This window comes from Podarcis muralis, chromosome 1, assembly GCF_964188315.1.
Source record: "Podarcis muralis chromosome 1, rPodMur119.hap1.1, whole genome shotgun sequence".
Classification (NCBI taxonomy): domain Eukaryota; kingdom Metazoa; phylum Chordata; class Lepidosauria; order Squamata; family Lacertidae; genus Podarcis; species Podarcis muralis.
In genome coordinates, this window is record NC_135655.1 from 83,492,364 (window position 1) to 83,507,137 (window position 14,774).

At 42.5% G+C, this 14,774-nt stretch overlaps 1 protein-coding gene across 5 annotated transcripts in view; it reads left to right on the forward strand.

Annotated features, from left to right (window-relative positions):
* Positions 1 to 14,774, forward strand: part of SPTB (spectrin beta, erythrocytic) — a 94,595-nt gene that overhangs the window by 33,740 nt on the left and 46,081 nt on the right. For all 5 annotated transcript variants that reach the window (XM_028740433.2, XM_077933637.1, XM_028740379.2 and 2 more), the window contains 5 exons: positions 4,865 to 5,063; positions 9,192 to 9,343; positions 10,133 to 10,306; positions 12,916 to 13,007; positions 14,585 to 14,665. In XM_028740433.2, coding sequence (XP_028596266.2) covers positions 4,916 to 5,063; positions 9,192 to 9,343; positions 10,133 to 10,306; positions 12,916 to 13,007; positions 14,585 to 14,665 — 647 coding nt within the window. In that variant the 5' untranslated portion in view covers positions 4,865 to 4,915. The remainder of the gene's footprint in view (positions 1 to 4,864; positions 5,064 to 9,191; positions 9,344 to 10,132; positions 10,307 to 12,915; positions 13,008 to 14,584; positions 14,666 to 14,774) is intronic.

Below are 14,774 nucleotides of genomic sequence, written 5' to 3' on the forward strand. Positions count from 1 at the left end.
TTTCCATCTGTTGGTGTGAATGTGTGAAATGCAAAAATGCTGTTTTAAATTGATTGTATTGGGGTTTTTAAATTGATTGATGACTAATGAAGGAAGGTGGATTTATAATCTTATTTCAACTTCTGTGTGTTTTTATGTCACCTGTGAAAAGACACATTCTTTCTGCTTTTTAGTACCCCACCCAGCATTTTCCTCATCTCACTATATATATTTGGGATCCCCCCCCCCATTTTAACCTTGGGGAAGGGCCTCCTTATGTCATAGTTAACAGGCATAGCTCTCTTGCCCAGTTCCCTCTCCTTCCCCAGGGTTGCCTGCTTCATACCATCCCCTTTGGTATTTCTCCCCTCCGCCTGGTCTGGGTGAAACTTGACAATCTGGGGTCAAGCTTTGCCAGTTGTGCTAGCATTTGTTTCCTCCAAGATGATTTGCAGATGCCCAGAAGGCTTTTCCAGACTGTGTTCATTTCAGGGATGACCAGAGAGTGGCGAGAGTTGTAGGAATTCTCATGGGTGAAATCAGTTGTTTTCTTCTCAGTCTTGTTAGTTACACCGGAGGGGCAGAGAAAAGGTGAAGGAAACTGCATTGTGGAACAGGTAATAGTGAAAGAAATGGTGGCAAGACGGGAAGGAGAATGGGATAGGCAATGAAGAAAAGGCAGTACACAGTGTTCGGCTGTGGCAACTACAATAAGCGACAGGATTATATTGGAGTCTGGTCATAGGGAAGTATGGACCAGCATCTGAGAGAGGCAAGTAAGGTGAACATCTTTTGCTCGAGCAGCTAGACATTTAAAGTAGGAGACCCATGATTTCTAAGTGGTGATAATGCACACTCACTGAAACAAAGGAAGATTCCCAAGTGCACTGTGATATGCCTCTGCTAGATTATGCCAGTGCGATTTCAACCTAAATGTGTGTGTCAGGGGTGAGGAACCTATTGCCTTCAATCTGTTGTTGGGCTCCAATGCCCCAGCCAGCACAGAGATGTTGAGAGCCACATGTCCCTAACTTCTGGAATATGGGCCATGGAGTATGTCTGTGCATGTACAGATGAATATGTGCATATATAGACTAGATAAATAGAAGCTGTGGAGAGCAACCATGGGATGCCTGAACCAAAGTGGGAGAAGAGAGCAGTAGATGTAAGAGAACAAGGTGGTTATCCACAGTGCGGCTGTGAGCAGACTTTGAGAAATATTGTCCCAGAGGAAGAGGTGAATATGAAAATAAAGACAAGCATTATTTGTGGAGTCTCCCACCCTTACATGTTCCCACTGTTTGCTGGGAATCTGGCTAGTAAACAGATAAAATGGGGGAGAACATCCTCTCATAGGCTGGCTGAAAGATAACTTTTCCTTCAGTCTGATACATTAGGAATGTGGGTCTTGTCTGGTAAATATTGAAGAACACTAACACACCAGCAGAATTTTTGAGTCTTTTGGCCATACTCTCAGCAATCATGGATCACATGAGCACTTACTAAATTGTGTGAGACATTAAATCCTTATTAGCAGCTTAAACATAGCCTCTTAGCCATAATTTCACATTTAGGTTTGCTGGGCCAATTTCTCCACTTAAGAAGATCCGATCAATTAAATGTGTGTTACTTGTGTTCTGCAAAGCCCCTGGCTTGAAGCATCAGGCAGAAAAAGGATACAGTTAAGAAAAAGTGAAACACACTTGTAAGTCTCACTGAAATAAAAAATAAGAAAACACTGTGCTTAGATCATGCTGATTTCAGTGGATTGTATTAGTTGGGATTGTAAAGAACTATGAGTTGAACTTGGATAGAAATTAATTAGCCACATTAGTTTAGTTTTATTAAATTTTTCCATCACTTACCATGACCAAAGGAAATCCCAAAGAAACTGAGCAGAAAAAGTGGAAAAAATGAATTCTGATAAACGAGAGCCAGTGTGGTGTAGTGGTTAAGAGCAGTAGTCTCGTAATCTGGGGAACCGGGTCCGCATCTCCGCTCCTCCACATGCAGCTGCTGGGTGACCTTGGGCCAGTCACACTTCTTGAAGTCTCTCAGCCCCACTCACCTCACAGAGTGTTTGTTGTGGGGGAGGAAGGGAAAGGAGATTGTTAGCCGCTTTGAGACTCCTTAAAGGGAGTGAAAGGCGGGATATCAAATCCAAACTCTTCTTCTTCTAACAGTATATAATGCAGTTTCTGTGCCCTATCTTCCCTCAGTTTATCACAGGTGTTACAAGAAACAGTAGTGCCAAGGGAGAGAAGCAAATCTTCAATAACAACTAGCTGTGCTGCTATTTAGTGGCATGTTTTGGTTTGGTTTGGTTTTGAAATCCTAAAAGAGCATATTTGGTCCAGGACTGCAGTCTTTACAAATGTTTCAGGAAAGAGGAAGTTTTGAGTATGTCCATTCTCCTGTAGAAGGCCTTGTATAGATTGTAATGCTATAAGAACAGTTTATCTGTAACACTGTAGACAGTTGGGGATGCAGGGATTTTTTGAGCTGTCCTGCTTTCACTATAATGTCAGCAGGCAGCTATAAATTAGGGATTTAAAGGCTCAAAAAATTGCATCCCCTCTCCAAGATTTTCAATTTGATTTGGCAATGCATAATCAGAAGCATATAGTCCACCTTGACGGATTAGAGCTACCAGAGTAAGTGTTTTGGTTTCATTCTTTCAGACAGTTGGAGATGGTTTTGTTTTTGTTTTTTTGGAGGGGGAATGTAGTGCCAACACCCTGAAAGGAAATGCTGATCTGATTCCTGGAGAAAAAGTGGTAGGAATCCAATTTGGAATTGAGTGAGCGTAACTGTTTCCTGTTTTTGAACATGCCTTTTTTATGCAACACATTTTAGCGTATTGTGGCATCTCTACTCCATGTATTTCTGGATTAAACTGATTTTTAAGATCCTTTCTGGACTGGCTTTATGCCTGGTTTTGGAATAAAAACTATTGATTGCATTAGTGCATAAGTAGCCAAGGCAATGCCTTCAAAGTGTTGTTATACTACAACTCCCATTATCCCTGACTATGTTGGCTGGGGCTGATGGGTGTTGCAGCCCAACAACAACAACTTGAGAACATCAGGATGGCTCCCCCTGTGTTAGTGGGTAACCTATATCAGTAAATGGACATAATGAGTGTGACCTTGTTGATTGTCCTGGGCCTCTCACATAACTTTCAGTGCAATTTACTATGATATCTTCCTGGGTACTTTGTGGTGGTAGGATTAGGGAACACAGTCTTGCAGTGGTTCTGATCATTGTGGAGGATTGATCCTAGAAGGTGGTGCTGGGAGATTATAGACTTTCTAGCCTTTGGCATTCAGGGTGCCACAAGTTTTCATCTTGTCCCCATTGCTTTTTAATATCTGTATGCAATTACTGAGAATGGTCATCCAGAAGTTTAGGCTGAAGTGTCACCATACACTGATGAAATGCAGCTCTACCTCTCAATATAAGCAACAAACCTGAGGAATTAATGTGGGTGAACAAATTCAGTGCAGATAAGACAGAGGTGCTGTTGACTCAGTGCAGATAAGACAGAGGCTCTGTTCCTCTGCGTGACTATAGTCAAATCTGTTTGGGACTTGGTTATCCTTCCTTGTGTCCTTACCCCTTCCTTCCTGGATTTGCTGGTTGTAGCTTTTTTCCTGTTGCTTCATGGTGAATGGAACAAAGTTTTCTCCAATCACTTGTAAGGAGCAGGGAAAGGGGGCTGAAGCAGGAAGATTCCTTTAGCGGGAAAACAATTCCTACCCTTGCATACAATAAGATATGGCAGATTGTATAAGGTGAAATTCAAGTTTTAAATTTTGCCTAGGATTGCAAAAGAGCTTGCACTTGTGTGCATTATCTGAGTTTTTCTTTCTGCTCTTTTAGAAGGTTGAAGAAGGCAGTCAGGATTCATGTTACGTCTTCTCTCCCAAAAAAGGACAGAAAATGTGGATTGTCAGAAAGAGAGAGGACCAGTCCTTCTAGCCCCTTCCTGTGTTCTTCCCAGTGTGAATTCATTTTCCCCTTTTGGAGAATGTAGTGTCCACAACTCCATTTCTGTGTCATGCCAATCCCACTAGTAGCCCACCCACCCTGTTTCAGAAACAGGAGTTCTATTTTAGGCATGCACACAGGCATTTGTTTACCTGTCCATTGCCATTTTTTTAAAAAAAACAACAACAATTAACTATAAGTTTTCTAGTATAACAGACTTGCACAAAACAGTAGGTTAAAAAAAAAGAAAGTGTGTGTTGTGCCTAGATGCACAAACAGTCCATCAATGGAAGTAGAGAGAATAGTCCCCACCCACATTGAACGAACCAACACAATGTGCTTCAGTATGTCCACAGTTGGGTAACATGAAAAACATGTTAGATTCCCCACCCCACCCCCGGAAAATCTCAATTAAAGTTGGGAGGATGGTGAACAATGCCAGTACAGGCTGCCACTTGAATGAGGACAGTTTTGTGTGGACAACATGAAAAATATACATGCATGGGATGCAAGGATTCCACTTCAAGGTAAATCCTGAGACTAGCAGAATGTTTTTCTGAAAGCTCCACACAAAGGCAGGCTGTGCTATGCGAAATGCAATCTTCCTGTAAGTTATATCCCCACCTACTGGGCACAGTTAACTCTGATGCATTCAAATACCCTGCTGGTGGCTGCTGCAATATTTCATAACGTGCAGAAGCGGGGAGTTAGAAAAATATGTAAACGGCAATTGTGGCTTGCAGCTTCCTTGAATTATCTTGAGGTGTCTTGTTTTGCTTTTAGGTGTGTGTGTGTGTGTGTGTGTGTGTGTGTGTGTGTGTGTGTTTTGGTGGCAGTGGGAGACTGAGCTCATGTTTTCCTGGGAGAGGTAACACTTTGCTTTGCTTCCCTTCAGGGGCCTTTTCATGCTAACTAAAACAAGAACAGCAGCCAAACGCCCAGAACTATGACATCGGCCACTGATTTTGATCACTTGGAGATTCAGCAGCAGTACAGTCGGATCAACGCTCGCTGGGACGCATCTGACGATGAGCTGGACAATGACAACAGTTCTGCCAGGCTGTTCGAGAGATCTCGGATCAAAGCTCTGGCAGGTACACACGGCATTGCCTCATGGAGACATTTCTTTATATGCTGATCCCTAACTTTTCTCTCCTCACTGAGTAGTAGCACACGTTGGGAGGATCTGTTTTTGCTGCTATCCCTTCATTTTTCAAAGAGCCCTCTTCAGAGCTCTGCAAAACCTGCAGGCCGCCAGCCCAATTACCAAGCACCAGTCTGCCAAGTTCTTGATGGCTTCTCTGTTTTTGTAGTCCCAGGCAGGCAGGCAGGAAACAGGCAGGAAAAAACAAGAGCTTTGTTAAGACTGACAGCCTAATGTATGTGGCTGGTAAGTTGCATTTGGCTTGGGTTGGTCAGGTTGTCTGGGATTGCCTTAAAGCTTAATATTATGTTAGGTGGTGCTTATATGATTCTTGACCATAGGCTAGTGTCAGAGCATCTTGGAGGCTTTAATGTAGCTTCGCAAATAAGTACTGAGGCCATATATCACCTGCTGTGGCCATCTGCCCCTCTCTCATCCATCACTCCCTTTTGCTACCATCATATCAAGGACAGTCTCTCAAAGAGAAGGGGAGAGAGCTCACACACTTAAGTATCTATATAGCAGGCTGCTGTTTTCCCCCAGCTGGGGAAATGCTGTATGGCTACAAGACCCTGCAAGCACATACTCACATACACACATGCATTTGGAAGGAAAACAAGAGGCAAGGTGTATGCAGCAAGCATATTGCTGTATTGTGTTTCCTTTGTGGCCAATAATCAGGTGCAGAGAGGTCTGCGTAGGCAGGTGGCAGTGGGAAAGGTGGACAGACAAGGGGGTTTGTCAAGTCAGGCACCCACTAAAAGCTTTGTCTTGCAACTAGAAAGCCAGTGCTTGCAGAACAAGACTGTTAAGTTAATTTAACAGGCTTCTTTGCACTTGGGAGAAAGAGAGATGGCATATACATTACCTACTGAACTGCATAACTTTGGGCACAACACAGCCGTGTAGAATGAATGAAAAGCTGAGTGTAGACAGATGAAAGTGGTAGGAATTTATGTTTAGGCCAAGGAAAAGCCTTCCAGTTCACTGAGAGAGGAGGCAGAAATAGTGGGAGATTCTATTTGTGAATCTACAGGGGGTTTTTATTTAAAGGGATATTGCTGTATATTACAGGCCAGATTGCAAGGGCAGAAGAGTGGCCACCTAACTTGGTAGCCTTCTGGATGAAAGCAAGAAACTCCCCCCATGTCATTCATATATCTGGCCTGAAATCTCTAATTTTTAGCAGAAAAAAACACATTTCAGCCTTGATACAAAATGCTAATTTCAAACCAATACAAATCTAAACAAGCTTCAGACTTGTTTAATTATTGCAGCTTCCGGCCTAAGATGTTTAAGGTTTGTAGATCTTGGAAGTGGCAATGAAGCTTTAACAAATGATCCTCAAAACAGCTCACATTTGCAGTGTAGAAACATAGTACAAGAATTCCATATGATGAACCACCTGCTGTATCTTCATGTGAATTGTTCAGTTAATAACTGGGGTGCAGGATGATAGTTCCCAGCCGGCGTTTTAATGCTTTATGTGCAGCCTAGGTCCTCTAATGAAGGCTTGAATCTGGCATGTGCCTCAAGTCACGACTCTTAACAAAATCTGAATTAGCTGAACAATAAACTGAGATCATATTGTCTAAAAATTACTCACTCCCCAGTTCACTTTTGTATTTGAACCCATCAGTTTGGCTAAATAGAATTTTAAGCCCTTGGGAGTCTGGAGCTCATCCAATTAAGTCGGGTGGGTGGGAGGAAGAATATAATGCAATTAAAGGGGTCCCAAGTCAAATGCACTTTCTCCCTGCAGGGGAAACGTGCAATAAACAGGCAGTAATGTTTCTTAGCACAAAATATTGGGGAATAGGGGAAGTGAATTCTGCGTTGGAGGATTCTGGGGGAAATGGGAGAATGAAGCAATGATAGTTTACTGCAGGTACGCTCCTCAAGAATTTGGAATTGCCTGCAAGCTTCCTGTTGACAATACACCATGTGGCAAACCCAGTTGCCTGTCCTAAGAAGCAAGTTTTCTTTAAGCATGCCTTCTGTGTGGCTTCACAGCAAGTTCAAATGATGTGGGTTAATTATTTCTGAACCTACATTGGGTGCATCCGGATGGCCTGTTTTATTTAAAATTTATCCTGATTTCTTCTTATGGAGATTAGACAATGTTGGCTATCTAATGAACAGCCATTCCAATTTGTTTGCAGGGAGGTTAGATGATGTGTCAAACCATTATCCTGCACTTTCCAGTATATTTCCCCATCACTTTCCTTAGCACAACCTCCCCACCCTGCCCCCCTATCTTTTACGGAAGTGAGTTTGTTGCACAAGACCTCCCAATCAACTGCAATTTCACAATCTGAATTTGCCAGTATGTGATTGGATCCAACCAGAATATAGTGACCGCCTGGAAGTGATGTACCATGACTGTGAGGGCAAAAGAGTGGTGAAAGGGATGGATTTTTCTTTGAGTGGCAGGCAGGTGTGCCTTGTGTTTGTCAGAATGCTGGAAGGCCAAGGAAGTGCCTGAGGGCTTATCCACACTCACCTTTCCTCCACTGTTTCTAGGCATGGTCCATGATTTAAAACATTTTGTCCAAGCACACACACACACCCCTTTTCTTTGTTCTCTGGCGTTTTCTCTGCAAAAACCTGCTATTTAAAGTTCAAAAAGAGCAGGAAAGAGCAAAGCAAAAGGTACCGGTAAGTGTGGATATGCCCTGCGTATTACTGTGCCCCAAAGCACAGTTTGTCCCTTCTTCAGATGGGTTCAAACAGTACCCTCCTGTTATCAGTGATTCTGGTAACTGCCATAGCTATTTTAGTCACTCTGACACATAACTTGAGACTTACGTTTTGGAAATTCCGGTCTTGGATTCCTGACACATCGCAAGCCCTGTACCCAGTAGCTAGCTTTCTAAAAGCTGCCTGATTTTAAAATGGGAGTGCACCTTAGCTTCTTTCTCCTCCATGGCTGGTTCTTGCCTTCCATTCCTCGCTTTACACAAAGAAGGGGGAGGCAGAGTGAGAGGAAAGGCTAGGATAGTTTAAATTAAATTACAGTGATGATGTAATTAGATGAGCTGTGTATTATTCATTTAGTTTTCTGTTCCTGGGAAATGCTATTAGCATCAGAGTAAGTGTCAAATTGTGGACATGCTGCACCTAATAAAAAGTTCTCAGAACAAATTCAGACTCTCTCTTTAATTGATCTGAGTAACTGAGCTTCAAGAAGTCTATAAAGGTATAATAGTAAAGAAGTCAAGTTCAGGAACATATCTTAAACAGCTTTTGTTCTTACAGCAGTGTCTTTTTAAGCTTCAAAGATCATTAGTGTGAAGGGCAGGAGGCAAAAAATACTGTACTATTTATCAAGCAAGGACCAAAGTTCAATATCCTAATACTGAAATCCTAATATTCATATCAGGCCTGGCCAATCCAGAGCGTCATACTGCCTGAAAGTCACATTTGCCAGTTTTTCAGAGCCTTGTTCTCTGCTGTGCCTTAAGGTGGTTCTGATTCGTCAGCTCATGCAGTCTTGATTGGCTCAGCCTCAGCCAATGTGATTCCCAGTTCAAGGCTTCATGTCCCTGTGACAGAGTGGGCCCTTGAGGGTCACATGCACCACACAAATTAAATGGAAATGCACACAACTGCTGTCACAGAGTAGACTCCAGTGTGGGCAAACCCCCAGGGCAGCCATACTGCTTTGTTTCCAGTAAGTGCATGTCCAGTAGCTGCCTGCTGAAATGTTGTAATTCCAGAATGGTATTCTGGAGAGTAGTGGTAGTTGGGCTTTGGAACCTGAGTGCTAGAGAATAATAGTTAGAGGTACAAGGAACTGTGCAGGACACTAAATTCTGACCTTTACAAAGCTCCTGTCTGGCTTTGGGGATCTTACCAAATACTGTCCAAACATTTAAACTTTCCTTGGATGCTATAAGGCCTAGAAGCTGACTAGTTTTAAAACAAAAACAAATCATTGAGATTTTCAGAATACAAAATTTCCCACTGCATACCAGAGTTTGCACCTGTGCAGCAGTTTTACAGGATTCATGTGGGTGTGCATTTTTATTATGAGTGTTTGAGTTCAGTGACTAAGATAGTCTTCTCTTGTTTTCAGATGAGCGGGAAGCCGTGCAGAAGAAAACCTTCACCAAATGGGTGAATTCCCACCTGGCACGTGTGACCTGTCGCATTTCTGATCTCTACATGGACCTCAGAGATGGAAGGATGTTAATCAAACTCCTGGAGGTTCTTTCTGGAGAGCTGCTGGTAGAATTCCCTCTTACTTTCGCTCTTCTATGGAACTAACAGTGCATAAGATACATGAATTCTTGCCCTAAGGAAAATAATCATGCTCTTCCTAAGTATACTTCTCGGATTACAAAATTCTTCTTCTGCGTAGAAAACAAGGTGCAAATTGTGTGTACAGCATCAGGAGTAATGATTGTGGATACAGGTTTTTCACAGCATATATTGGTACCGGGAAGCCATTTTGTGTTTCCGATTTTGGAATTAGTTTAACCTGTAAAGTTACTCTAATGCAGGCTGTTTTTCAACAGCCATCCCTTGCGTGCTGTCCTTCATCTTCTCCTTTCAGCACATGGCACATTGTAATCTAGATGAGATAAGATGACCATTGGAGAACAAGATAAATGGAAGATTGTGCTTTGGTGTTGTGGACTGGGTCTCACAAAAGTGAGCTTTGTTCTGGTTCCATGGTTGTATGATATCAGATATCATATACACATACTATGTTTTGCATTTTTTGCTTTTGAGAACAGAAAGTAGGCTGCACGTTTAAGTAGGTGAGAAGAATTAGTAGGCAACTTTGTAATATGTAGCTGAAATGTTCTGCGTATTTGGAAACCTTCCATTTGTCATTATTTTAGCAAAGGTTTAGAGTCTGTGCTATTGAGGAGATCCCCTTTTGCTATTGCAAGAATTAGAATTTGTTTCTTAAAAGAGAGTAGATGCATTGTGGGTGTTCTCCCCTGAGGGAATTGGGTGATGGCCGAACATTCTTAGAAGTCTAAATACCACCTTTTCTTCACTTCATAGCCCAAACCCACCAAGGGGCGCATGCGGATCCACTGCCTGGAGAATGTGGACAAGGCCCTGCAGTTTCTCAAGGAGCAACGGGTACACCTGGAGAACATGGGCTCTCACGACATTGTTGATGGCAATCACCGTCTGGTGCTGGGCCTTATCTGGACAATCATCCTGCGCTTCCAGGTGAGTGCTAGGCCAGATCCCCACAAAAAGACAAAGAGGAGGTTATCAGTAGGATATCATGTTCTGACAGCAGCAATAAACTAGGGCTTATACCTGTTGGCAGATTACTATTTGGGGTTTTCATATCCACACTCTTGCTTGTCTGGGGTTGCAATATTTCAGAAAGTGAAAATCTGGACGGAAAAGTTTTTTTTTAGTTTTGCCCAAAGTTGATGAATTTTTTCAGTAAAAAAATATAAAATAAATGATGTTTCTGAGCTCTTTTTAAGGGAAATTGGCAAAAACAACACTGCCGACATTGGTTGCCATACGTTTGGATTTCCCCGGACTGTATTCTAGGAATGTCCAGGAAATTCCAGACATATGCCAACCCTATGCTTTTCATATGCTGAGAAGTAATTCTTCCAGGCTGGAGCAAGTTGCCAGCTTAGAGTTTTTATAGAATGGATGAAGCCATGTCTTTTATTGTATGTTAATAAATGTTGCTCTGTTGAATTGTAGCCATTAGCACTCTTTGACTTTTCACGCCGCTAAAGGACATAAAGAAAGCAGAGAAAGAAGCAGGGAGATCTTGGGAAAGTCTGCTGTGAGGCTTGGAGGAAGGAAGAGCAAGCATACTCCTGAACTCTTGAGCTCCCAAAGCATGAAATTTCTCTCTCTCTTTCTTATAAAAGCAGCATCCCCATCACTGTCAAAAGCCCTGTTTATGGTTTCCCCAAGCTCCACTGGAAGGTTTCAGTGCGACTCTCAATGACAATTTCTTCAAGGATGAAATGTAGCTTCCATAGTATTGTAACTTCTGCTGCATCGACCATTGTGCCAGAGATAAGGCTGTCCCATAATCTGAGTATGTGTGCTAGAATTGCTCTCAGGTGTCATTTTAGGCTGGATCATGTCTATTTGTTCTGGGACTTGTGCAAACAAGTTACACATACAACTGCTGCTGTGGGCAGCAGCTAATCCCTTTTTGGTTGTACTAATCTGACCCATTGTGATACGAAAGGATGCTGGTGGTTTTCAAAGCAGTTCAAGTGTAAGCCTTTTTGGAGCAAGACTGTGCCTTTCTGCACTGTCCAGCACAAAAGCCGACATGCGGCAGTTTATACTTAGCAATGTTAATAATAACACCCTAGCTGAGAATCCATCTTTTTTTTTAACGCTGCAAATAAGATGTCAGGAGAAGAATGAAATGTTTGGTATGTTTGCAACTCATTCAGTGCAAACCTATGCATGTTTACTCAGAAGTAAGTCTCACTGTGTTCATTGGGGCTACATAGGATTGCAGCCTGAATCACTGGGAGACCAGTGACTGAGGGCAGGGTGGGTTTTTTCTTCTTCTTTAGGTGTATTACCAGAAATAGGTGCCCTAAAGTGTGCCTGTCTTACAGTTTTACATTGTATTATAAAATTTATATTGGATTTTTAACTTTACGTTATAAATAATTTTGAGAATTTAACTTTTGTGTGCTGTGGTGGATAATCTAACCACCCTTATGTGATGCGTCAGATGTGCAGAAACAACCAGATCCTGAACTTCCCTTTGCCATCCTGTCAGGCGTGGTCCCTTGGAGTCTTTTTAGTGGGAGGTGATCTCTAAATGGGCAGCCGTAGACAGCATGGCGGTTAGATCCTTATGAATAAGAGTAGGGTCTAGATCAGTGTCTTAGTGACAGAAGGGCCAAAGCTGGGCTTGGATTCAGAGGCTGACTAATAATTTTGGAAATGACATCAGAAATGTTTTGCCAAGAAGCTTGTCACATTCCCACCCTAAATGTATAAAGCTCCCTCTCTTGTTGCGGCCCCACCAACATTGGGATGAAGTCGCAAAGGTGATGCGAGAGAGCTTGACCAGAGTCCAGTGCCAGCAGAGCACTACCTTCAGCATTGCCTCCTGGACTTTGGCCAAAATGGTCTTTATAGGAGGCTTTGCCCATATTTTACTCCAGGGGTCTTCATACAGTGTTGTGCCTAGGTCGTATTCTCATGCCTAGTGCAATCCATCTGCATTTCCCATCTTGCGGTCAATCAGCAGTTTAAAAATAAAAGAAACAGAACCATCTGAGTACAAAGCAGAATGTTCAGAAACCGTGGTGAAGCACAGACTAGTCACTTCCTTGAATAACCTTTTAAGGAACGTCCTAATCTCTAACGACTTAAGCCAGGAGTGTTTAACACCCTGAAACTTGTCATGTAAGACATTCCTTGTCTAGGTCTCCCTCGAGTCATTAAATCTCTAATTTTGTACAACCCTGTTTCCTTCCACCCCTGATATGGAGCATATGTATCTTGAAAGTGGAAAGCAGGGTGGTCAAGAAAAGGTAATAAGGGGGAGTCCCTGGAACAAATAATAGTGTTCAAGGTGGGGTGGAAATGGTGCAGTGCAAAGTACACTTTGGAAAGGCAATATTGTTCAATAGAAAAGGCATCATAATCCATTTACTGTGCAAATTCAGCAGATTCCCTCTTCCCCATGTTGTAATGATGTGAAAGGACTGTTACCTTTGCTAAGTTGTGTGTGCTAAGAACCTGAGATGCACATACTAATACACAAAGCATCTGTAGTGATGCAGAATACTGTAGTGAGTGGAATATTTTTTATTTCAATTTAGATCCAGGACATCATTGTTCAGACTCAAGAAGGCCGGGAAACCCGTTCCGCGAAGGATGCATTGTTACTCTGGTGTCAAATGAAAACTGCTGGGTATGATGACTGCTAATCTTTCCAACTCAGTGAATGCACTGTAACCAGTTGACTTAAGCCTGCAGAACCAGCTAGGGAAACCTGGATGGGACCATGATGTTGGGCCATGTTCCTACTCAGTTCTTACCAATGATATAACTAAATCTCTCCATCAAAGTATACCACAAAGGACAGAGATCTTTCAGGGCTGTGTCATAAGGTTGTTTTAAAATGGGACATGTGACTGTTTTTATAATTGTCCTCATAATATTCTCCTTTGTGCCACAACGACCCCATTCTTTGTAAAGAATCCAAGCACAGCTTCTCTCCCCTCCACCATTATTACCCTGGTATCTTTCGCTATTTATGAAGGCTTAGGCCTTGTAATTGATTCCTTATATTTTTGAAGGAATCTCTTTTGGATTGTCCTATGTTTGGGACAAGGTGAAAATATTTAAAGTGTCTTCCAACATTGCACTTTGGTGGGTATACAAATTCTCGCAGTGGAGGGGAGCAAGAATCCCAGGCAGGGCATCTCTGGGGGCCTGTTCTTCCAGCTCTGTCTGTAATGTAGGCACTGCACATGCTGACGTCTTGTTTCAAGTGCAATGAACTGAGTCATTTGTGGGTAGACTGATAATGCATGGAGAATTCTCTATAGGGCTTTTTTATTTATCACTTTATATGCTTGAAAATCTGCTTCAGGAGGGTGCAAAAAGCCCAAGCATCCCATGATATGTTGACCTTGACATGACTGTCTCAGTGCAGATGAAACTAGGAGCCAGAACATTTCTGTTTTCACAGTGAGGAGAATCAATTGCAGGAGTAGCCCCTCTGAGCCTCATCATTATTATATTGTTTTAAAATGGGAAATCTGCTTCCAGTATGATTAATGGAGCATATATCTTTGTGCATTTTTGGAGTGCATAGAAGGAAATAGCTAGAAAGGATGGAAACAGCCTGTGGGCCACAGTCAGCATTCCCCCAACCTTCAGATATTCTGAGCTACAACTCCCGTTATCCCTAGCTGTGTTGGTTGGGGCTAAAAAGCAAGTAGAAGGCACCAGGTTAAGGAAGGCTGAGCTTGTCCATCCCATGGAATGCTAATTGGTCTTTGCTGGTCTTAGAGCAGAATTCAGGAGCTACCAACATGGTGCCTTCCAGAAGTTGTTGGACTACAACTCCCATCATACCCGACCATTGGCCATGCTAACTGGTGCTGATGGGAACTGGAGTCCAGCAACATCCGAAGGTAACCATGTTGGCTACCCCAAACCTGGATGATCAGAATTGTCCATCCAGACCAAACATCCTTCTTTTTATGGAGCAGCACCTGCACTTTGAAATGCAAACTGTGCCTGTTAGCATTTCCCACATCTGCCTTTTAATTAAAAGTTAATTCTGGTGTTTTCCAAAGTACAAGATGTGGCTCAAAAATGTAACTTGTGCCAATCGAATTGTGCATTGGTTGTTTTCTCTTTTAAAGAAAAGCTTTTCCTCATATAAAATAATGTCTGTAATTGGATTACCGTTTTGTAAACTCTTGGACTGAATTATAAATCCTTTTGTCTTCCCTGCTATTTCCCTTTGTAACGCAGCTATCCCCATGTTAATGTCACCAATTTTACATCCAGCTGGAAGGATGGCTTGGCATTCAATGCCCTTATTCACAAGCACAGGTAAGGACTGGGGACAAGCCCTTCAGAGAGCTTAAGTGCAGTGGGTTGATGGACACCTGAATGTTTTGCTGGTGTGTCTGAGCTAGCCTAGTAATGATGAGTGTATGTG